Source organism: Ascoidea rubescens (assembly GCF_001661345.1).
Source record: "Ascoidea rubescens DSM 1968 unplaced genomic scaffold ASCRUscaffold_1, whole genome shotgun sequence".
NCBI lineage: Eukaryota > Fungi > Ascomycota > Saccharomycetes > Ascoideales > Ascoideaceae > Ascoidea > Ascoidea rubescens.
In genome coordinates this window covers 2,181,310-2,203,744 of record NW_017962913.1, presented here as the reverse complement: position 1 = coordinate 2,203,744, position 22,435 = coordinate 2,181,310, and the positions used below count along the sequence as shown (strand labels likewise).

At 33.6% G+C, this 22,435-nt stretch overlaps 10 protein-coding genes across 10 annotated transcripts; 5 read left to right on the top strand and 5 right to left on the bottom strand.

Annotated features, from left to right (window-relative positions):
• The first annotated feature begins 70 nt into the window (after positions 1 to 70).
• On the top strand, positions 71 to 1,627 carry ASCRUDRAFT_41975 (PLP-dependent aminotransferase family protein). Its single transcript, XM_020191028.1, has one exon. The coding sequence runs from the start codon at positions 113 to 115 to the stop codon at positions 1,502 to 1,504; it is 1,392 nt and encodes a 463-aa protein (XP_020050420.1). The 5' UTR covers positions 71 to 112; the 3' UTR covers positions 1,505 to 1,627.
• A 2,952-nt stretch (positions 1,628 to 4,579) lies between these two features.
• On the bottom strand, positions 4,580 to 6,535 carry ASCRUDRAFT_68136 (glycosyltransferase family 91 protein; the record flags this gene model as incomplete). The annotated part of the gene is made up of 1 exon (XM_020191488.1): positions 4,580 to 6,535. The coding sequence occupies one exon, from the start codon at positions 6,533 to 6,535 to the stop codon at positions 4,580 to 4,582; it is 1,956 nt and encodes a 651-aa protein (XP_020050419.1).
• A 746-nt stretch (positions 6,536 to 7,281) lies between these two features.
• Positions 7,282 to 7,989, bottom strand: ASCRUDRAFT_68135 (uncharacterized protein; the record flags this gene model as incomplete). Its single annotated transcript, XM_020191487.1, has 1 exon — positions 7,282 to 7,989. One exon carries the CDS (start codon positions 7,987 to 7,989, stop codon positions 7,282 to 7,284), a length of 708 nt encoding a protein of 235 aa, XP_020050418.1.
• A 604-nt stretch (positions 7,990 to 8,593) lies between these two features.
• ASCRUDRAFT_73808 (uncharacterized protein) lies at positions 8,594 to 9,443 on the bottom strand. The gene has a single exon (XM_020192444.1). It carries the CDS (start codon positions 9,349 to 9,351, stop codon positions 8,620 to 8,622), a length of 732 nt encoding a protein of 243 aa, XP_020050417.1. The 5' UTR covers positions 9,352 to 9,443; the 3' UTR covers positions 8,594 to 8,619.
• A 609-nt stretch (positions 9,444 to 10,052) lies between these two features.
• On the bottom strand, positions 10,053 to 10,604 carry SPC3 (signal peptidase complex subunit SPC3; the record flags this gene model as incomplete). The annotated part of the gene is made up of 1 exon (XM_020191486.1): positions 10,053 to 10,604. The coding sequence occupies one exon, from the start codon at positions 10,602 to 10,604 to the stop codon at positions 10,053 to 10,055; it is 552 nt and encodes a 183-aa protein (XP_020050416.1).
• A 252-nt stretch (positions 10,605 to 10,856) lies between these two features.
• Positions 10,857 to 11,468, top strand: YPT1 (Rab family GTPase YPT1; the record flags this gene model as incomplete). Its single annotated transcript, XM_020190123.1, has 1 exon — positions 10,857 to 11,468. The coding sequence occupies one exon, from the start codon at positions 10,857 to 10,859 to the stop codon at positions 11,466 to 11,468; it is 612 nt and encodes a 203-aa protein (XP_020050415.1).
• A 3,832-nt stretch (positions 11,469 to 15,300) lies between these two features.
• On the top strand, positions 15,301 to 16,476 carry CTK1 (cyclin-dependent serine/threonine protein kinase CTK1; the record flags this gene model as incomplete). The annotated part of the gene is made up of 1 exon (XM_020190197.1): positions 15,301 to 16,476. The coding sequence occupies one exon, from the start codon at positions 15,301 to 15,303 to the stop codon at positions 16,474 to 16,476; it is 1,176 nt and encodes a 391-aa protein (XP_020050414.1).
• A 385-nt stretch (positions 16,477 to 16,861) lies between these two features.
• STI1 (Hsp90 cochaperone STI1) lies at positions 16,862 to 18,838 on the bottom strand (the record flags this gene model as incomplete). The annotated part of the gene is made up of 2 exons (XM_020191485.1): positions 16,862 to 18,658; positions 18,821 to 18,838. The coding sequence occupies 2 exons, from the start codon at positions 18,836 to 18,838 to the stop codon at positions 16,862 to 16,864; spliced, it is 1,815 nt and encodes a 604-aa protein (XP_020050413.1).
• Positions 18,839 to 19,096: 258 nt separating this feature from the next.
• Positions 19,097 to 21,006, top strand: TIM54 (Tim22-complex subunit TIM54). Its single transcript, XM_020192443.1, has one exon. It carries the CDS (start codon positions 19,159 to 19,161, stop codon positions 20,839 to 20,841), a length of 1,683 nt encoding a protein of 560 aa, XP_020050412.1. The 5' UTR covers positions 19,097 to 19,158; the 3' UTR covers positions 20,842 to 21,006.
• A 223-nt stretch (positions 21,007 to 21,229) lies between these two features.
• On the top strand, positions 21,230 to 21,871 carry ASCRUDRAFT_79041 (NudC domain-containing protein; the record flags this gene model as incomplete). The annotated part of the gene is made up of 1 exon (XM_020194332.1): positions 21,230 to 21,871. One exon carries the CDS (start codon positions 21,230 to 21,232, stop codon positions 21,869 to 21,871), a length of 642 nt encoding a protein of 213 aa, XP_020050411.1.
• Between the last annotated feature and the right edge of the window lie 564 nt (positions 21,872 to 22,435).

The window sequence follows — 22,435 nt, the reverse complement described above, 5'->3', positions numbered from 1 at the left end:
TTGTAAAATGTTTCCAACTTTTATTTTGTTATATATAAAGAATAGCTCCCCTTAGTAATTTCATCCATTAATCTTGTACATTAACTATCACTTTTTTGTTTACTTACTAATAATGAAAAAACCTCAGAACTGGACTAATTTCTTATCAGATGAGGCAAAATTAAGAAACCCCTCTGCTTTGAAAAAATTACATGTTCATTTACGAAAACCTGGCGTAGTCTCACTAGGTGGGGGTTTACCTCATCAATCTGTTTTCCCATGTAACAATATCTCAATTGATTATCCAACTGTTGAATCAAATTTCACAAATTTTGAATCTGTTGCCTTGGGTGAACTACCAAACACTTCACTATACGAATCATTACAATATGGTCCATCAATTGGCTCAACTTACCTAAGTAAATGGGTCAAAACACACACTGCTTCAATTCACAATCCTCCTTATAAAAATTGGGATACTATCATCACTGCTGGCTCAACTCAATCTCTAGATGCTGTCCTACGAACTATTTGCAATCAAAATGATACAATTTTAATAGAAGAACAAACTTACCCAACGGCTTTGGAGACAGCTATTCCATTTAAATTAAATGTTGTGCCAGTGGCTCTTGATTCTGGTGGCATCGTTGCTGAAAAACTAGATAATTTGTTGACTAATTGGCACCTTTCTTCAAAATCAATTCCTAAACCTAAACTAATATATACAATGCCAACAGGCCAAAATCCAACTGGTATTACAATGTCTCTAGAGAGAAGAAAACAATTTTACCGAGTTTGTCAAAAACACGATATCCTAATAGTTGAAGATGAACCTTATTATTTTTTGCAATTAGGAAGCCCAGTCAAAGGCGAGTTTACTTCGGAAAACTTTACAAAAAATTTGGTTCCAAGTCTATTAAGTCTTGATACCGATGGAAGAGTTGTTAGACTAGATTCATTTTCAAAAGTCATGTTACCGGGCTCAAGAACTAGTTGGGTCACAGCAAATGAAATATTCGTTGAACGAATTTTAAGACAAAATGAAGTGAACATACAAACTGCTTCAGGTATTTCCCAGCTAATTATTTACACAATACTAACAAAATGGGGCGACTTAGGCTACCTTAAATGGCTAGAAAAAATAAGACTATTATACACTTCCCGAAGAGATTCCTTAATGAAATCCTTTGAGAAGTATTTGCCAAAGGACTTATGTTCGTGGAATTGTCCAGCCAGTGGAATGTTTTTGTGGATAAAAATTGATATTGAAAAGTTTCCCAAACCAAGCAAGGACTTTTCCGAAGAACAATGGGCATCTATCTTTGAAGAGAAAGTTTACGAAAAAACAATTGATAATAATGTAATTCTAGCTAAAGGTGGGTGGTTTATTGTCCCACCATCAGAAAAATTGAAAACTGCTGGTTTCAGAGCTACATATGCCTCTGCTACTGTGGAGGACATGAACAAAGCTGCTGAGAGATTAGCCAAAACATTGATCGACCTTAAAAACGAGTTATCTAGTTAGACATGATAAATGTAATGGTATCAAAACCCACATAAAATATAAAAATATAAAGAAATATAAATTTTTAATGCATGTCAATGCGCAAATGCGCATACATGCATAATGTCTTCAAATAATATGTAGATCCTCTTCTCTGGTTATTTTTAATTTTCGTGTAAAAGAAAGTTTTAAGCTGATTAAAGAAAAAGATTTGGTGGCTTGAAAAAAGTTGATAAAGAAATATCCAGATATATGCTATTTTTCTAGACAATATAAATATTAACGGATTCTGCTTAATTGTTTAAACTAGTTGGAATATCAGCCAAAGAGATTGGGTAATAATAGAAACATAAATTCAACAGTTTTGTTTGCTTTGTCTCCAGTTAAATCAGTTCAAAAGCAATAAAATAATATCGATGTTTTCTCAAATACAGTAAAATCAAAACAATTTCTATAAATTAGTGAAATAAACGTTTGAGGGTGGGTTTGGGATGTCTTTAATATTCTTCTATTGAAGAGTTTTTATTCGTTTACAGTTGCTAGAATTCATAAATTAGTTAAAAAAACATGCTGTATCAAACATTTTCTGAGGATTAATTATTTTTTATTATTATTTTTGTTGAATTTTTTACTATATTTGCTAAATCAAAAATAAAGCTGTTTGTGATCACTTTCTATTATTAATAAAAGAAAAAGAGAAAAAACCTAGAAAGTCATGGTTTTATATTTCAAATATTTCTTCCATTCTTCAATATTCTATTTTGTTTTAATTCCATATTTTACTTCCATTCTCTACTTCCTTTTTTTTTGATTGGTATTTTTGTATTACAGCTATGGTTAGCAAAGATTTTGCTTTTATTATTTTGAATTATAATTGAAAAACCAAAAAAAAAGTTATAAAAGCTGAATTTTTTAATTTTTAAATCCGAAAAATGATGATAAAAACATTCTAATTTATCATACAAAACTGTTATTGTTTAATTAAAAAAGCTGTTAAAATTGACCATGCAAGATTTTTAGAATGAATAGCAGTTAAAATGAATAATTTTTAAAATGAATAGCTGCTAAAATTGGTTATAAAAAGCTGTTAAATTGGATAGTTGTTAAAATTAATGGTACAAGATTTTTAAAAGTTCCGATTGTCAAAATCAATTATAAAAAGCTTTTAAAATGAATAACTGCTAAATTTGATCAAATAGGATTTTTAAAATTGATAACTGTTAAACCCAATCATAAAAAATTGTTAATATTGATCACATAAAACTATTAAAATTACGACAAATTTTTAAAAATGTCAATTTTCAAAATTAAAAACCGTGAAAATGAATAAACGTTAAAACTGAGTATAAAAATCTGTTAAAATGAATAATAATTAAAACTGATCGTAAAAAACTGTTAAAACTGATCATAAAAAAGCTTTTAAAATGAATAGTTAATAAAAATAATTACAAAAAACTGATAGAATTAATTATACAAATTTTTTAAAATGGATAACTCTTAAAATTGATTATACATAATTGATAACCTTTGGGCTTAAAATCAAACCCAATTCAAAAATGGTTTTAGATACTGAAAAATGAGCTGATACAGATATGTTGTTTTTATGTTAATTTTTGAATTATATATTTATATATTTATATATTTATATATTTATATATTATGTGTTATTAAATTTCAATTGAAAAAAATTTTAAATTTTAGATTCAAAGTTGTAAAGATCGAAAATTTTGAAAAGAAAAGATTATGGTTCTCAATTAGGAGAGTATAACATTGAAAAAAAGTTGAAGCGTATTGTTCGAAGCAAACCACTTTCTTTAATTATTTTTTTTGGATCTCAGTGAAGTAATATTTTTATTCAAATTTTAATTCAAAAAAATTAAATTTTTTACTGGTTAATTAATGAAAGATTTCATTATATTTAGACTAATAAACTTTAGAATTTGAAATTACTGACTACTAAAGTAAAGCTTAAAAAGGTAATAATGTAGATTTAAAACTACAAATATTATATGCCAAAGCTATATAAAATTCCAAAAAAAAGTATAAGAATATAAAAAATAAACAAGATGCAAAGAAAATAAAATGTGATTTTAAAAACAGACAAATAAAAGAATTAGCGATGATGGACATTAAAAGAGACAAAAACAATGCAAAAAGCAAAATGAAATGAAATGAAATGCAAAACTAGCCAAAAAAAACTAATTAAAAAATAAAAGCATGCAAACACGTATTTGAAAGAATCAATTCTCAATTTTAGTTAAAACATTTATTCATTGTTGGAGACTTATATCAAATAAAACTCCGGCTGAACATTTTGTAAAAGCAGCAGAATTCATAATTTCAGAACAACTTAATACACCCAAATAACTAAGATGATAAGCAAACCCTCAAAATGGCAGCTTAACACTAGCTACTATCTGTTTTACCAATCTAGTTATTAAACAATCGAGTAACAGCAAAGTGTTGTTGTTCCTGAACAAACAACACGTCAGTAGTGCCAGTTTGGAGTCAATAACAGGGGATAAAACGATAGCTTTGACGGTTTTGTTTGCAGAATGTCACTGATATTCAAATAAAACACAGTATATATAGAAATGAAATCAAAACAGTTATTGTATAACAAAACTCTGATGATCGAACAAAGAAACAGTATCTGAGTTCTAAATTCCTTCCGCCTCCTATTAATATATTTCCACCAACCTCCTATACCCTCAAGTTATTTGAATAAAAAGAGACTCGACGATGAAAGGGCCCTCGTTATAATAGTTCTCAAGAAAGTGCTTGGGGATAATTTCCAAACAGCTGTGTTTTTGTTGTTTCTTTGAAAATTCCATGAAAATTCCATGAAAATTTTTTGTTTGAGATTAATGCTGGAAATTGGAGCCAAAGTGACTCCATCAGCTATTTATACCTTCTATGCCTTGGTAATTATAACGCACGCTATACCAGTACAGATGTTGAGCTGTGTGTTCTATGCTTTTATTCAAAACACCCAACCAGAGAAATAGACTCGAGTGATGCTTTTGTTGAGCTGTTCCAATTGGCCTGCTTTCGCTATGTTGCTTCACATATATAGATACAGCTACATAAGAATATTTATATGTCACTCTTTCTTTTGGTGGTCGAGGGTATTCTTCCTCCATTGTTTCTTCCATATTCCTCACAGTATTTGGCTGACTCGCGAAGAGAAAAGTCCATTAGCAATGAGCTATCAAGTTTCGTGTGTAAGAGAGTGTCTTCCTTTTGAAAGAATGGAAGTTGTAATAAGTATTTCAAAATTCCTTTGAGATGGACAACAATGTTGTTTGAGTCTGCTTCAGAGATTGCAACTGCCATGTAATCCTCATACTCATATTCACCATTGGCATTTATATCCTCTTTGGCATCCCAATAGGATATGCTGTTTGGAACCAACAGATTAAAAGGACCCTCGCAGGATTGGTTACTAGTGGCATCCCAAGAAGCTACATTCAAATTGAAATCGATGCTGCTTGAGAATAGCTCAGTTTTGTAATTGGAAGTTCCTCTTTCTTTAAACAAAACTGTTAATGATGGTCTGTAAGTTTGCGATGAACAGCCACAATCATAAAGGTGAGTTTTGGAAAACCCAACCCAAATGGTGTATTTATTTAAATTCTGCTCGATTTTTCTCATATCAAGTTCCAAGTGAGTAAAAGCCTTTTTTGGTACTTTTAGTTCAACTAGAGATGTTCCACTTTCAATTTCTCTATTTTGGTTGGAATAATTATCCAAATGTGCTGAATCAATTGATTGGTGAATGAAGCCACAATTTCCTGTATCCAAATTACATTTCAATATTCTTAGGGGATTTAACGAGTACACGAAATTTATGTATCCATTTGTGAATTTAAAATCAAATTTGATATCATTGAGCGAGCCTCTTTGATTCTCGAATTCATGAATAATTTGGGGATCATTAACATTGATCGTAATGACATTTTTAAATGCACTATCAAAAAAGGGAGACCAGGTTTTTCCTGATTGTTTTCTTAGTTTGTTGTCGACTATAGTAAATACAATTTTTTTATTTTGAAATGGCAAATAACCATGAATCATATTGTTGAATGAAAAACTCTCATCAGTTTTCATGTTGAATATGATTAATGGCTCTTCATATTTAATTGTTCTGATCTTTTCTCCATTGTAGTAAAATTCGTAATAGCTCTCTTTGATTATGATCTTCAAATCTTGTGGTCCATATGAACCATGTTGCTGTTGCTGTTGCTGATCAATACTGAAATATGTATTTGGAATGGGATGGATTGATGGGAAATTGATCATATTACTGATTTGATGTGAATTTGGACCATATTTGAATTTGAAGTTTTCTCTGATTTCATTGAAGTTTCTATCGATCAATTTAAATCCCAAAAAACTGATAAATGGAAGATTTTTCTTCGAGCTTTTGGAGTAATTTATTCTGCTGACCATGAAATGGCAATTGAGAATACTTAGAAAGATTGAACCACCATTGAATTCATACCAGTTTTTTGAGATGATCTCAGCTTCTGAATTCAATGGCTTATCATCAAAGGCTTTAGTAAACGATGGATAGTATTTGATCAATTGGTTTCGATAGGTCTTTAAACTAGGAGATAACGTAAGTATTGTTTTAGCAACCTGGATAGTATTGTTAAATGTTGAAATCTCTTTGAGATTATTGTAGACTTTGGCATCTAGCTCATTGTTGTTTTTGTTGAATTCGCTGTTGAAGAGGTATGGTTGAGCAAAACCTATTAACTGAGTCTGTCTGTACTGCGAGTTTCTAGCCAATTTTGAGATTGGAGAGCTCTTATCTCTGGGAGTGTTGGTTTTGTTCGAGTCGTGTGAGCTTATTCTGTTGTATTCGTTGAGAAACAACTTGAGCTGGAGAAACAACGTCAAGAACAAAAACAGAACCAACAAGTAGTTGATAAGTCGTCGATGCTTGATTCTGAATAGCTTTAAGTACAGGCCCACAGCCGAACAGTACTTGGTGAGACAACGAGGTTGGTTGTTGTAGTGGTTCTTCGTGGTAGGTAAGTACTTCATGTTGGTGGTTGTTTGGCTGAAGAGGTTGAAACTGGCATGTTATTCTTAGCTTTCTGGAGCTTGATAAAGATCTTTACAGAAGGAGTTTGGTTGAAACGTTGCTGAACCTTTTAAAGCCATCACTGCTTTTCCCAGCATTCTGTTTTGATCTACACTTTGGTTGTTGAACCACCACCAGAGCTTGTCCACAGCTAGTATATGCCACATACCAAACAACACAGTAGTAGCTGGTGTTTCTTTGCAATTTGCTATGTTTGCGATGGTATAGGATGGGTTTCTTTATTGCTTCCATTTCAGTTTAATTCAGTGAATGGTTTTTTTACAGAGTTATCAGCAAACCTCGAACTATGCTTGAACTATTCTAGAACTGTTTATTCAGGATATAGTTTATATTTAGCAAAGGTTTTATTCTGAAGTTCTGGATTAGGAAACTTGACCAATGTTTCAGAGTCTCATGTTTAAGTGAAAATAAATGGTTGTTTATGTTTATGGCGAAAATCATATTGTGATGAGTTTTCATTGAATATTTCTTGTCTAGAGTTGAATTTGGTTGATTTTAAGAAATAAAAGCAGGGCTTTATACCCATTGATTAATCTGTTATACGAATAATTAAGCAAAAAAGAACAAACATTATAGAAACAAACATTATAGAAACGAACATTATAGAATCAAACATAGAATCAAAAAAAACAGGTAAAAAGCAAAAGATTTTTTTCGGATGTCAATTAATAAATGCTAAACAAAATTAAAGAAATAAAAGAGACAAAATGCCAATTACTGAAGATGACACAGCAACTTTAACAGAGGGAGCGACATTTCCAGCAAAATTAGAACTTGAAGCAGATCCAGTAGAAGAAGAATCAGAAGAAGAGTCAGAGGAATCTAAAGAATCTAAAGAATCAGAAGAATCAGAAGAAATAGTTGAGGATTCTGAGCTGATTTCAGTTTCAGAATCTGAAGCTGATGATGTTAAAGAACCAGTTGGAGTTGGATCTGACGAGGTTAAAAGTGATTCCAAACCTATTGTTGAAGAAGCTTCAGAATCAAGAGTAGCAGAACCATAACTTTGATCATTGCCAACTTGGTCAGAATAGATACTGTAGTAAGCTGATAAGTCACCAGAACAGTAGTAATCTTTTAAGAATTTGATATCCAGATCAGAGATTTCAGGGCTAGAACATTGACCACATTTGAGAAGATCGTTCCAAAATTCAGAATCAGACAAATCACATAAACAATCTAGCACCTGTTGCTCGCCAAGTTCAGTATCGTCGTCTGTAGCGCATTGGTCATATTGGATTTGATAGCTTTTGATGCAGCTAGGTTCATTGGAGCATCTTTCCTCTAGCTCTTCATCGTATGTAATGTTCTCGTTTCTCCTGAATAACAAATCAGCTTTGACCACTAATATTATTGGCAAAAGGGATAATACGTTGATAAGGAATCTTTGCATTTTTGTCAGTGGAACAATAAGTTTTGCTATGATGGGAATCAGGAATAAGAATGAAAGCAATTTATCATTATATATACTGCAATACTAACGAAACTTATCCACTAAAAGAAGGTGAACAATTTGTGTGATTTAGTAAAGGTTTTTCTAGTTTTTTTAGTTTTTTTTTCACTAAAAACTAGAGTTTGTGCGAATTTCTTGATTTATATTAGATATCTTAACTTTGGGATCGTTGGGAGGCTTAAATTGGAATTTGAGCTTCTTGTTTTGTAAAGCTATTGTTGAGAAACTGCAATAAACAGCTATTGTTGATGATAACCTCAACTCAAACCAACATTCTGTCTCATTTTTTTCCATTTTGAAGGAAACATGAGAATATTTTGTTGATAAAAGGTTTAGCTCAGCTTTGAAAGCGTGTTTTAGATTTTAACTTTGTCCTAAAATTGAGCGAAAAGAAAGAGGCCAACATGAGATGGGAGGATTACAGAGGAAAGGTTTGTGAAATATAATATAATACAATACAATACAATAAAATATAATATAATATAATATATGATATGATATATTAATGGTTAAGAATTAAAAAAATGAGAGATGTAAAAGATATGTGACGACCTTTGACAGAAGGTTCATTTAAAGAAAGAAAAGAGCTAAGGCACCAAGAACTGAAGATGATAAGGCGATTTTAACAGCAGCATTTGAGCTGGAAGAGGTTTCTGATTCCGATTCTGAGGCAGAATTAGCAGAATCAGCAGATGTAGAATCAGCGTCAGAAGCATCAGATTCAGAGGCGCTTGATCTAGAAGCGGTTGATTGAGAAGCAGAGCTTGATTCTGAGTCTGAGTCTGAGTCTGAGGTTGATGATGGAGCAGAAAGAGTAGAGGTAGCAGACGCAGAACGAGAACCAGCTGAACCTGTAGTTACAGAAACGTCGTTATCGTCAGTTTGGGCTGTATCAGCCAAGTTGTCTGTGTATAATTCATAAACATCGTCATCCAAAGAAAGAGATTTGAAGCCATTTTCGACGTCTGAACAGTAAGTTGATTTCAAGTTATTGACGTAGGACTCGTCGAGGTTTGGACTAGGACATAGAATACAATCTTTCAAGTAATTCCAGTATTCGTCGTCAGATAACTCACATAGACACTCCAAAATCAAAAAGGCGCTTTCATCTGAATCTTTTTCATTGAAGGAACACTTTTCGGTTTGAATGTTGTAGGATTTAACGCAATTTTCATCAGTAGAGCATTTTATTTGCAACTCCTGCTCAGATATAGAGGAAGAATCAGCGGTTACTGGTTTGTTTGCATCAGTTGCAAGAGCGAGAGTGAGCAAGAAAGGTAGAGTAAGCAATGTGCTTTTCATTTTGAATGGACGATGGAGAGGGAGGCGAGTGTTGGAGAGGATGTGAGTAATGTAAAGTATTTATACCATTTTTCATGAAGAAAGATAGGGACCTGTTGAGAGTCTGCCATATTATTGATGCATAAAAGTAGCAGTAAGGGAGAAAAGAAAGAAAAGTAAATTCCCAAGGTTAAGGTGAAGGTTTATAGTTTTCAGAGATCTCAGCCATTTGCAGCTGTTTTTTTTACAAAAATTCAAAGGTGATACTGAGTTTGGTACAGTGAGATATTTATAGAAATGCAAATGGGGAAGGGAGTGAAAAGAGTTGGTGAGAAAGTAAGAATGGAAGTGATGGAGATAAGGTAATAGGGAATAAACAGCAAGAAATAAGTAGTAGGAATAAGTATTAAGGAATAATAAAAAGACATGGAAACAAGCTTTTTGTAAAAGCCTTTGCGATTTCTGCGATGTGATAGGTTGTTGGGACGTAAACAGAGTGGGCAGAGAAATTAGTATTTTGGAATCTGAAATTTTGATATTGAACAGTTTGGTTGTGAATAATTTGAACAATTTGAAATTCAACTAGGCTAATGGGTTTCACTTTTCATTTTACTGCAATTATATGAGTATATAGTTATCTAGTTATTTAAATGATTAAATGATTAATTAAATGATTAAATGATTAGATGTTTAGATGTTTAGATGTTTAAATGTTTAAATTATTAAATAAAAGTGATTGTCTCTAAACCTGTAGTTGAGCCATAGATCAAAGGACCTACCCAGGGCTGGATATTCCATTCCAACCGAACAGTAGCATTTTTGTGATTAAAGCTCTTTTCTATGTCGTAAACCGAGTATTTGGACTTTAGATTTGTAAGATTCAAGGTTGCGTCGTCTTTGCTGATGATAATCTTGTCCCAGAAAATGAGTTTGTTGCTGATGGAGTTGTCCTTCCTGTTCACGCTGTGGTATTCGGCAGTCAAGTAAACGAAGACCTGCTTCGTGTTGAGGTTAAACAAGGGAGACAAGTCTGTCTGGAGACTGAAGCTGGTCAATCTGGCGTTCTCCTTGGGTTTCTTGTTGAGGGAACCATGAATCCTGCTGAACTTGAGAGACGTGTCCAAGGAGATGTCGCTGATGGTGGAGGGAAGATCGAAGCAGCGGTCGTGGAGGAGCTGCACGTAGGAGGAAGTGAAGATGAGGCAGCAGAGCACAAGGGCAAAGGTCGAAGCAGCACTGAACGAGTCCTGGAGTCGTTTGATGGTGGAGAACATTGCTGTTGTTGCTGCTTCTGCTTCTGCTTCTTCTGCTTCTTCTGCTCCGTCGCCTTCGCATCCGCCTTTGAGCTCTCCTGGTCACGTGCACTCCGGACGGCAAATTGCTTTGAAAACAACACAGCTGTGCTTTGGAAGCAACTGTTGGCTTATCTCTTGGATCTTCTGCTTTGTCTCCACCACCTTCTATATCCCCAGACTATCCTTCCTCTGTCTTTTCTCTCATCCAGCTCCAGCCTACAATTACCCAAAATGAATAGTGAATACGATTACTTGTTCAAGTTGCTACTTATCGGAGACTCAGGTGTTGGTAAATCCTGTTTGTTACTACGTTTTGCTGACGACACTTACACCCAAGACTACATTTCCACAATTGGTGTTGACTTCAAAATCAGAACCATAGAACTCGACGGCAAGACCATCAAGCTCCAAATCTGGGACACCGCCGGTCAAGAGAGATTCAGAACCATCACCTCCTCCTACTACAGAGGCGCCCATGGTATTATTATCGTCTACGACGTTACTGACCAAGAATCCTTCAATAACGTCAAGCAATGGTTGCAAGAAATCGACCGTTATGCCACCGGTGGTGTGATGAAGCTCTTGGTGGGTAACAAGTCCGATTTAACTGACAAAAAAGTTATTGATTATAACGCTGCAAAGGAATACGCTGACGCTTTAGACATTCCCTTTTTAGAAACCTCTGCGTTGAACTCAACCAACGTAGAACAAGCTTTCTTCACCATGGCAAGACAAATCAAAGCCCAAATGGCCAACAACAACTCAAATAATAACAATTCAACTAAACAAACCATTAACCCAGGTCAATCTATCTCAAATAATAACAACGGCTCTTGCTGTTAAGTTATATATATATAATATATATAACTATAACTATAACTAATTCTCTTTTTTCTCCCTTTTTTTTTCTCTTTTTTTTTTCTCTCCTCGTAACCTATTTTATCTACTCAACTATTACTTGATTACTTAATTATCTAATTTATTGATTTATTTTCTGTTTTTGTTTAGGAATAACTTGTCTGGTCTTTCATTTCTATATATCCATATATCTTTAACATATATATTTTTATATACTTCTTTACACATTTTCCTACTGGCCCTACTCATTTATTATCTACTACTACCTAATATCTGAACCATGGCAAACCCCATACAATCTCATTCTCAATCTCATTTCACTCCACTCCACTACCATCAATACAAAAGGCTTGATTCTGCTCTTATTTTGTACGCAGATCACATGATACTCACAATTATCGCGCTTAACTACTCTCATTTTGCGTTTGCTTACATAATATATAATACAAGCCATTACTAATATTAGTACTTAATCTTTATCTGTTCTATCCGTTTTCCCAAATTTCCTCAGCAATCTCCCAAAATCGTGCGTTTTTTTCCTATAGGAGAACTCCAACCGTTTTCTTGTGTCTTTACTCTGCTCCTTCTCTTCTCTTTCTTTCTTTTTTCTTGTTTCTTCCCTACTCAAATACCATATACCAAACACCACTGCTCTCCAAAAAGATTTCATCCATCTTTATCGATTCTCTAATCGTTACTAATAATCTTTCATTCCTTCATTATACTCCTCCCTCCTAATAATCTAGTAAATCTTTTAATAATCCATTGAAATCTATATCTATATCATTTTTTATTACAAATTTAGGCGACCTTTTTTTTTTTTTATTCTACTCTACTCTACTCTACTTATTTAGATTTTTATTATCGTTATTATTGAGCTATTAACGATTACTAGAAACACTCATTATAATTACTCACTATACATCAATAGAAAAGTATATCGCAATAAGTATAATCAATTATCTGAAGTATTTATACAAAATTGGCTCTTACATTTATCAGCGGTTAAATTTCATCAACTTGAAATGTTCTTCAAAATAACCTTTCGTTTACCAAATGAACCTCTATGATCCTAATCACATCACATCACATCACATCACATCATATCATATCATATCGTATCTTATCCTATCATACCAATTTAACCAGTTATTTTAGGACCTACTAACTTACAACCAGCTAGCTCTCAATCTCTTAGGTAAATGATTTCAAATTACCTAAACAAGAAACTGGAAAATAGAAAAATTATAGAAAAACAAAAAAAAAAAGAACATTGCTCATCTGAGTTGCTCAACTGAATTGTTCAGCTGAGTCGTCAACACAAGTCATATCAGATTATTCAGACCACACAAGACAAGTTCTTCTGATCTTATCGTCAACAAGCTCTTCTGATCATGATTACTCAACATCTACATGGTCATTGATTGGAAGGTTGTTTTTTCTCATGTCTTGCTGTTGTTCTCTACCTTGTATTATCGTCTTCGCTCATATTGTTCACTGATTTCTAGGCCATTTTGCCACTTTGGTTTGCTGTGATTATTGTGTTTTTTCTCCTTCATCTCAATGGAAGAAGATGAAAAAAATCCCAATTTCACGAGTGCAAGGTGGCTGTCAGAATCATGTGACATTGCCCATTGTTTACGCTGTGTTGCACTTCCTTAGGGATTTGCTCTTAATTCGTTCTGGTTTCTGTAGCAGTGTCAGGAGAACAGGGATTACCCGGAGCAAAACAGGGTAAATGAGAAAAAAGAGAGAAAGGTTTCTGATGGTTGGGTTGGAAGAAAGAGAAAGACTTTATCAGAGATAATTGTCAATTTTGGGGAAAAGGAATCTGTTGTTGATGATTCAAAGATAAGGAAAAGATACACTACCATCCACTCCACAACCCTGTTTTTATAATTACCAACCTTCCCTCAGAATTCTTCAGAATTCTTCAGAATTTATCCACTTTTTATCCATAGCAGAGCCTTTTAAAAGTATAACACTATTCATCTATTTCAGGTTTTCAAATATTCCCAAAATTTATCCAAATCTACTGAAACTGGTCCTTGAAATAATGATTGATTCAAGAACAAACGATTCTTACGATTCACACGATTCATCAATTTCCAAAAAAAGACCTCTATCTCCAATCATTTCCAGAAAATTCGACTCAACTAATTCCTCTAAAATCACAACCTCAAAAATATCAATCTCTTTAAAAAGACAGAAATCTTCCATTTCCTCAAATGGTGACTCTCACCCAAGAGTCTTTGATCTTAACGATACCAAAAATCCTCACAACAACAATAACACAAACCATCGTTTTTCTCTAACTAAACTCCATGATCCTTATACCAGCAATAAAACAAATGACAATAATACCAAACATTACAAAAATAATCACAGCACTACTAACGACAAAAATTCCTCTTATGATAGAAATAAATTCGACAGTAGAAAATTTAATAAATACGATGACAGAAGTTACAGCAAATCTTATTCAAATAAACCCTATGAACATAAAATTTATGATAATAAAATGTATGATAATAAAAAATACGATAAATACGAAAAGTATGACAAGTATGAAACAAAAAAATATGATAAATACGATAAAAAAAAATATAACTATGACTATGAATATGATGTGGATTATGAATATGACTACGATTATCTTAAACAAAAAATTGATTCCAAGATTGATACCAAATATGATAAAAAAAACGATAACGAATATGATAGCAAATATGATAAATATAGCTCTTATAAAAAATCAACAGATGATATAGATGATAATATTAGCAGTGGCACAAATAATACAAATAATACAAATACAAATAATATAAATAATTCCAATACAAAACCATTCACATCAAAGAAATATTCAACTATTAATAATCCCTCAGCATCAAAACGATATAACAACCACATTAACAATACCAACAACTATCATCATTATCAAAAATACACTTCAAATAACACTTATCATTCCAGCAATAAAATAGAGTACAAAAATAAAACTTACTATCCCAAGAATGATAAATATAAAAAGATTGATAAAATTGACAAAACCCAAATGACTGACAAGAGTGAAAAAATAGAAATGACTGATAAGACTGGAAAAAGTGAGAGAAATGAGATAAAAGATGACTTAATTTATGAAAATAAGTCAAATATCAATGAAAAAAATAATTATAAAAACAATTATAAAAACAATTATAAAAACAATTTTAAAAATGAATATAATACTGATTACAACAATGACTATGGTAATGGCTATACTAATGATTATAAAAAGGAATACAGGAATGATTATAAAAGAGACTATAAAAAGGATTATAAAAAGGATCACCATAATGACTATTACAAAGATTACAACAAAGATTACAAAAGTGATTACAAAAGTGATTACAAAAGTGATTACAAAAAGGACTATAAATCTGAATATAGATCTTATCTGAATGAAAGAAAGAAAAGCTTTGATTTGAATATTGTTCCTAAAGGACCAAAAGGCTCGGCTCTGCCTTTGTCCACCCCAGTTCGACAATCGTTTAATCCAAGATATTCTAATGGCTCTCACTATAAGTCAAACGATTATTATCAAAATCGTTATTATAATAATGTCAATAATTACAATACTATCAACAACAAATATAATGGCCGTAAATATATTCCAACTAATAGAACTTATCCCCATAATAAAATCATCAATGGCAAATCAATGAATAAAAGCTATAGTCATAATTATCCTCCCAATGATAGTGATAATGACATAGATGATCATAGTTTTGAAAATGAAAACGGGTTTCAAAATAATTTTAATAACCCTCAAAGCATGGCTATTGTCAAAAATAGCATAACTTTTATAAAAAGAGTCAAATATACACCTTTGTTTGATACTATGAATCAGGTCGGCGAAGGAACTTATGGAAAGGTTTATAAAGCAAGAAATTCAATAACAAATGAATTTGTAGCCCTAAAACGTCTCCGTCTAGAGATTGAAAGAGAAGGCTTCCCAATAACTGCAGTTAGAGAAATTAAATTGCTACAAGAATTTGACCATCCAAATGTTGTGTCCTTATTAGAGATGATGGTTGAAGGTGATTCAGTTTACATGGTTTTCAATTATATGAATCACGATTTGACTGGTTTGTTAAGCTTGCCTAATGTAATATTATCTCCTGCCAATTGCAAATTTTTATTCAAACAAATTTTAGAAGGAATGGAATATCTTCATATGAAGAGAGTCATTCATAGAGATATAAAAGGATCAAATATATTGCTTGATAACAAAGGCAATATACAAATTGCAGATTTTGGGTTGGCAAGAAAAATGAAATATGTTAAACCAAATGAAAATGCTGATTATACCAATAGAGTGATTACTTTATGGTATAGACCGCCAGAACTACTACTTGGAACTACTGACTATGGCCCGGAAGTTGATATTTGGGGCATTGGGTGTTTACTCATTGAACTATTTAATAAAACAGCTATATTTCAAGGAAAAGACGAGATCCATCAGTTAGTGACAATTTATGATATATTGGGCACACCCTCTCCTACTGAATGGCCCGGTGTTGATCAATTACCTTGGTTTGAATTGTTAAGACCTAAATTCCAAAAACCAAGCCGCTTTCAGGAAACTTTTGAACATATTCTACCAACAAAATCTTGTTTCGAATTGGCGGAAAATTTATTATCGTTGAATCCAAAAACTAGAATGTCTGCTTATGAGGCTTTGCAACAAGATTATTTTAAAGAAGATCCTCAACCTGAAGAGTTGAGCTGCTTGAATGAAACAGAAGAATGGCATGAATTTGATGCTAAACAAAAAAGAAGAAAAGAAAGGAGAGAGAAAAAAAAAGAGCAGGCTAAAGAAGCTAAAGAAGCCAAAGTCAAAGCTGAGTTAGAAAAAAATAAGGATAAAGAACTTTCCAGTGATATTAAAACTGATCTAAAAGCTGATGTTGAGATGATAGATGATAAAGTAACTAAAACCGAAATTTGAATAATAACATATAATTATTTTAATTTATTTTGATTGTTGATACGATTTTTTTTCAATTTTTTTTTTTTGCTTTTTTTTCTCTGTATTTTTGCTCAAGAATTGGCTGAAGTTAGTGTTTCATCTTTATTATAAAATAACATGAACTTTTTATATTCATCAACAATATAAATACATATATACTTGCATTTTAATTTAGTTTGGCTGGTTATTAGAAAACATGAATGTGTATTCGGTTAAACTATAAATAAGAACAAAAAAAAAAAAATTAAAAGAGAGCAAAGGTTTGATCAATTATTACTCCAAACTCAAACAAAAAGTTTTTAATAAATGGAAACGCATGTCTTCATTCTATGTAAAAGAGAAAAACTTCTTTCAATCAAGTAATTCATCTTGTACGAATAACACCAGCAGAAATCAAAGTCATGATTTTTTTGTATATTTGGGGGTTTTTCATATGATCTTGAAGAGCAGCTGGGTTGTCTCTAGCTTGAGATAAAATACTTTGCATTACGGGATCTTGCAATATAGTAGTGACTTCAGGGTCTCTGCTAACTCTTTCCATAGTTTGCTCAGGAGTTTCACCTTCGACGGCGGCGAATCTTTGAGACATTGCTTTTTGGAATAATTGATCAATTTCGTAGCTTGATTTTCCGGCATTAATTTGAGAATCCTTTTCTTTAGCGACTTCTAAAGTATCAAGACAGCCAGTATATTCTTTCATTGCTAATTGGGCATTTGCTTTTCTAATGTAAGCTCTAACGAAATTTGGATCTTTTTGAATTGCCAAGTTACAATCTTTGACGGCTTCAGGGAAAGACATTAATTTAGCCAAGGCAGCAGCTCTGTTTGAGTAACCTCTGGCATCATCTGGAGCTCTTTTGATCATTTCTGTGTAAGCTTCAACGGCTTTTGGCCAATCTGATTTTGTAAAGTAGTCTTTACCTAATAGTCTTGCTTCCTCAGCCTTTTCAGGATTGACATAAGCTTCAGCTTCTTGTATTTTAATTTGTTTTTCGACGGATCTTAATTTGTTTAAAACAAGAGGAGTTCTGTGTTCGGTTAATGATTTATCAAAAAAGTAACGAGCTTTTTCAAGATCATTAAGCTTTACATAAGCGTTACCGATTCTAGCAAAGGATTTGGCAACGATTTTATAGTCAGCTCTTAATTCTCTTCCTTGCTCAACGGCATATTCACAAGTTTTGATACAAGTTTCGTATTCTTTTTTCTCAAATTCCGCAGCAGCACGATTGTTCAAGTAAGTAATATCATTTTTAAGTTCCCAAGCAGCATCATAGTGAGTGATAGCTTCGTCGAATTTACGTTGTTTATACAAAGTGTTACCCAATTGTTTTTCGGCATCAGCTTTAGCAGCTAAGTCTTCTTGTGGTTCTTCAATGATTTTTTCTGGTTCTGGTTCCGGTTGAGGTTCAGAAACTGGGGGTGGAACACTTTTGGATTTTTCTTCAGGATTTTTCATTTCAATGTCATCAGGTATTGAGATTTCAGGATCTTGATCTTCCTTTGGAATAGCTTCTGGTCCCTTTGTAGCAGGTTCGGGGGGTGGAGCCGAGGGGTTTGCTTCAGGGGATAAGTTTGATAAATCAGGCATGTCAAGGTTAATACCTAATATTGCGCCAAAGATGGTCATTAGTTTTGGGTCTGATAATAATTGAGTGGCCATTTCTTGAGGATTTTGTTTGAATTTTAAAATCTTTTCAAGAATAGCAGGGTCTTTCATTAATTCTTTAGTTTTGGGATTTTTTTTCAAATTTTCAATTAAATTTGGATCATTGAATTTGTCGGCAAAGCCTAAATCCGGGGCAGAGTTCTTTTCAGTCAACCTTGTTTCGATTTGCTTTAGACCTTGTTTTGCCATTGCGTTATTTGGATCTAGATTCAAGGCACTTTTAAAGGCGTTTTCAGCTTCGTCCAAGTTGTCCAAACCAAAATGAGCAGCAGCAATTCTATTGTAGCCTTTGGCCCAGGTCTTGTTGATTTCGACACATTTTTCAGCGTCTTCCAAGGCCTTATCATATTTGTGTAAAGAGGTGAAACAAGCCGAACGATTTGAAAATAGGACGTGATTTGGGGTAGAAGAAGCAGCGATTGCTTGAGTAAAGTAATCAATTGCCTCGTCGAATTTTTTTGCAGAAAATGCTTTGTTGCCTAAAGCTTTCAACTACAAGATAAGAAAATAAAAGCAAAAACAAAAGTGGTTAGTAGAATGCAAAAAGAAAAGAGAAAGCTTAGATCAATTCGCAAGAAAAAATTTTCTCCCTAAAATGGGGAATTGCCAATGGACAATTAGAGACCATAGAGAGAACACAGGGCCAATACATACTTCATCAGCACTGGACATGTTGAGTGGAGATCAATTCGTGAGATATAGTATAGAAAGGCAATCGCAGATAGGACTGAAAAGAAGAAATTAATAAATTGAGGCAAAAGCACGAGCACTATATATAACATTTTTCAGAGGGAGAGGGAAAATTCTAGAAAAAGTGCGGTGGCGTGGAAAATACATAGTTAAGCGCGGGCTCTGTGTGCCCGCGCTTAACTGCGGGAGCGTGAGCCGCGGTCGGAGGTGAAATTTTTTCGTGGAGAAGGAGAAGTTGGAGAAAGAGCTGGAGAAGAAGAAGCAGAAGAAGCAGAAGAAGCAGATCAGACTGGAGCTCCAAGATGTCTGAGAGTGTAAAGCAACAGGAGCCTGTTGCAGAGGCAGCGCAGGCAGTGCCAAAGCCCAAGCCAAAGGGATACACCAATCCTGCGTTGAAGATGATGGGCATCAACAACATTCGTCTTCCTTCCAGAAACTGGATGGTGTTCTGGTCCCTCTGTGGTGCCATTGGAGGTGGGACATTCTACAACTACTACCAGCAGAAGAAGGTTCGTGAGAAGTGGACGAAGTACGTCAAACCATATGGCGACAAGTCTTTCCAGTTGAACAATTTACCACGAACATTGACGATATATGTTGCACCACCCCCAGACGACTATTTGGACGAAAGTCTACTGGTGTTTAGAAAGTACATCAAACCGATTTTGAATGCAGCAGCAGTTGATTTCATACTATTTACAGAATCAAGACAGGGCGAGATTCGTTCCAAAGTCGCCCAGGATATCAGAGACATCAGAAAAGAGATAATTCAGCTTGAAAACGATACAAAAGAAGCTGAGAGGATTCGCGAGAAAGAAAACAGTATATTGAATAAACCAGTCAAGTTTTTCAAATGGTTGTTCTTTAATGGCCATAAAAAGGTAAAAAAAAGCGAAGAAGAAATTGAAAAGGACAAAAGAGAAGAGTTTTTGCTCAGAGTTAAAGATGCAAAGAATATTCTAGGGCTATATTACAAAAACCGGAATGAATTGATCAACAAGCCAGCTGTTTCTGAGGATTCATTGGTTGATGAATACGAACCATATAATACTGGAGGAGTACTATGCATTGGTAGAGGTGCGTATAAAGAATATATTATAGGACTACAAGAAGGGCTACTAGGACCGTTGGAGAATCCTCATGCTGAAAAAACAGTTGGAATTGAAGATAAACAGGAAAACAGAATTGAAGAAGTTCCAGAAGTTCCAGAAGTTAAAGTGTTAAGTTTGGACGATATTAAGAGTCCAAATAACGTGGAAATGCCAACTAATATTTCTGAAATCAAATCTGAAAGTAAAAATGATACCAATGAAAGTAATGATATTAATAATACTAATGATACTAATGATACTAATACTAATACTAATACCAATGAAACCAACAATGAAACTAATAATGAAACTAATAATGAAACGAATAATAATAATAACAGTAATGATAATGAAAAAGTAGAAGAACTTACCGAAAAACAGAAAGAAGAAGAAAAGAAAAAACAGAAATTGATACCATATATAACTAGAGAAAAATTCGAGAATGAAGGAGAATTTCCAAAAGAGTTGTCAAAATATTATGAAAACAACAAAATCAAGAAAATTAACACAAAAGACAATATTCCACCTTTCTTTCAACAGCCAGTTTCGGTGTTCCCAGTTTATAACCTAGTCGGTATCACCACATTCCCCAGAAGAATTTACAGATATTACAACAAGCATAAATTGATGGACAGATATGGTGAAATGACGGCTAAAGTAATTGAAAAGAGGATAAGGAAGTTTGATGCCAGTGTTGATAAATTCAGTGCAATTGACGAAGAAGAAGATTGGTCGAAACGATGGGTGAAAAGAGGAATCGAAAACAACAGCGAGTGGCTCCAGGACTTTGTTATCGACGATAGAGTGGCCAATAAGTTATGGGTTTACGATTTAGAAGGCCCCATACAGGAGTCTCAAGAAAGTAACTCGACTATCGCTGACACACAGCTGTGATTGGTCCGTTGGGAGCTATCTTATTATGTACATAGGGCTCTAATAAACATTAGGAAACAATAGGCGGGCGTGATTCAGCATAACTCTGCAGCATGTCCGCACGTAGTGTAATGCAGATAGACGTATGCTAGGCGTATAATTGCGCTGCGGGTAAACCACTTCCCTTTTCTTCCTGAGCTTTGAGTTTGGTTATCTTTTAATTCACTTCTTTTCTCTGTTTCTCTGTTTTTATGCTACTATTGCTTTGATTCTATTAGCTTTGCACCTGTATTGGTTTTTTTGGGGAGTATTTATATTTCTGTGTTTCTGAATTGCCATTCATCTTCAGCTAGGCCATCTGTTTACCGTTGTTCCAGTGTATAAGTGTTCGTTTGTTGTGCTGTAAAAAATGTCTGATCCAAATAGTGAGATTGATAATTCTCCTGAAGCTATTGCAAAGGAAAAAGCTGAACAAGCTGCTTTAGGTTACGAATGGAAACAGACCCTTGAGGATATTACTGTAACAATTCAGGCTCCCAGCGGGACTAGGGCTAAAAATTTAAAGATAGAAATCAAAAAGGATAGGTTGTTTGTCAAAATCTTATCAACTGGCGATCTAGTTATCGATGATAGTTTGTTTAGTAATATTGACTACTCCGAATCAACTTGGTCAATCATCGACAGAAAGGAAGTGGAAATCACATTGGTCAAGTACAAAAAAGAATGGTGGCCCCATGTAGTTAAGTCTGCACCAAAAATTGATGTCAGAAGAATTGAGCCTGAGGTCTCCAAAATCAGTGATCTCGACGATGAATCAAAAGCAATGGTCAATAAAATGTTGTGGGAACAACAAGAAAAACAAAAACTAGACCACGACTTGAAACATGGAAAGAACAACACCAGTGATAGTAATGTCAGCAATCTTTTGGATAAAAACAATTTCAACTCAACTGATGGTGGGGTCTTATCTGATAAGCAAAAGTACGATATTTTGGAGAGGTTCAAAGCCCAGCACCCAGAATTGGACTTTTCAAAGGCCAACGTTGCTTAAGGAGTCTCCATCCATGCTTTTTTTATATTTTTTATAATCCATTGTGCATTTTAATTCCATTTCTATAACTTCCATCATCTCGATCACTTTTCTCGCACCAATTCGTGGAACTTTAATACTCGATTTCTAATTACTAAGCTGATATTTTTCAATATGTTTCCTTCACACGTCTTCTCCTGTTTTCTCAGGGATCTTCCCATACACTATACCGAAATCGCTGAACATCTCCCTCAAACAAAGGGGTCGTCCACAATTTCTTTGAATCACCAAATATTTCAAATTCAATGTCTCTGATAAATTGAAATAACTTTCATTGGTTTTATCCAAAATTTGTTTGATTTGTCTCCAAAAAGTGAAATTTAAACTGTTTTCTCTTGATTTTTTGGAAGAATTTCACTTTTTAGTCGAGTTTTATGAGGGTATCACTGTGTTGAAATTTGCGATTGAAAAGTGTGGTTTAACCTTATCATTTTCTTCGAAATGTTTTCAATTCTCATCTCATTCACAAAGTAGCTCAGTAATTCGAACAGTAGAATGACAAATGGCGATGCCTGTTTTGAATTG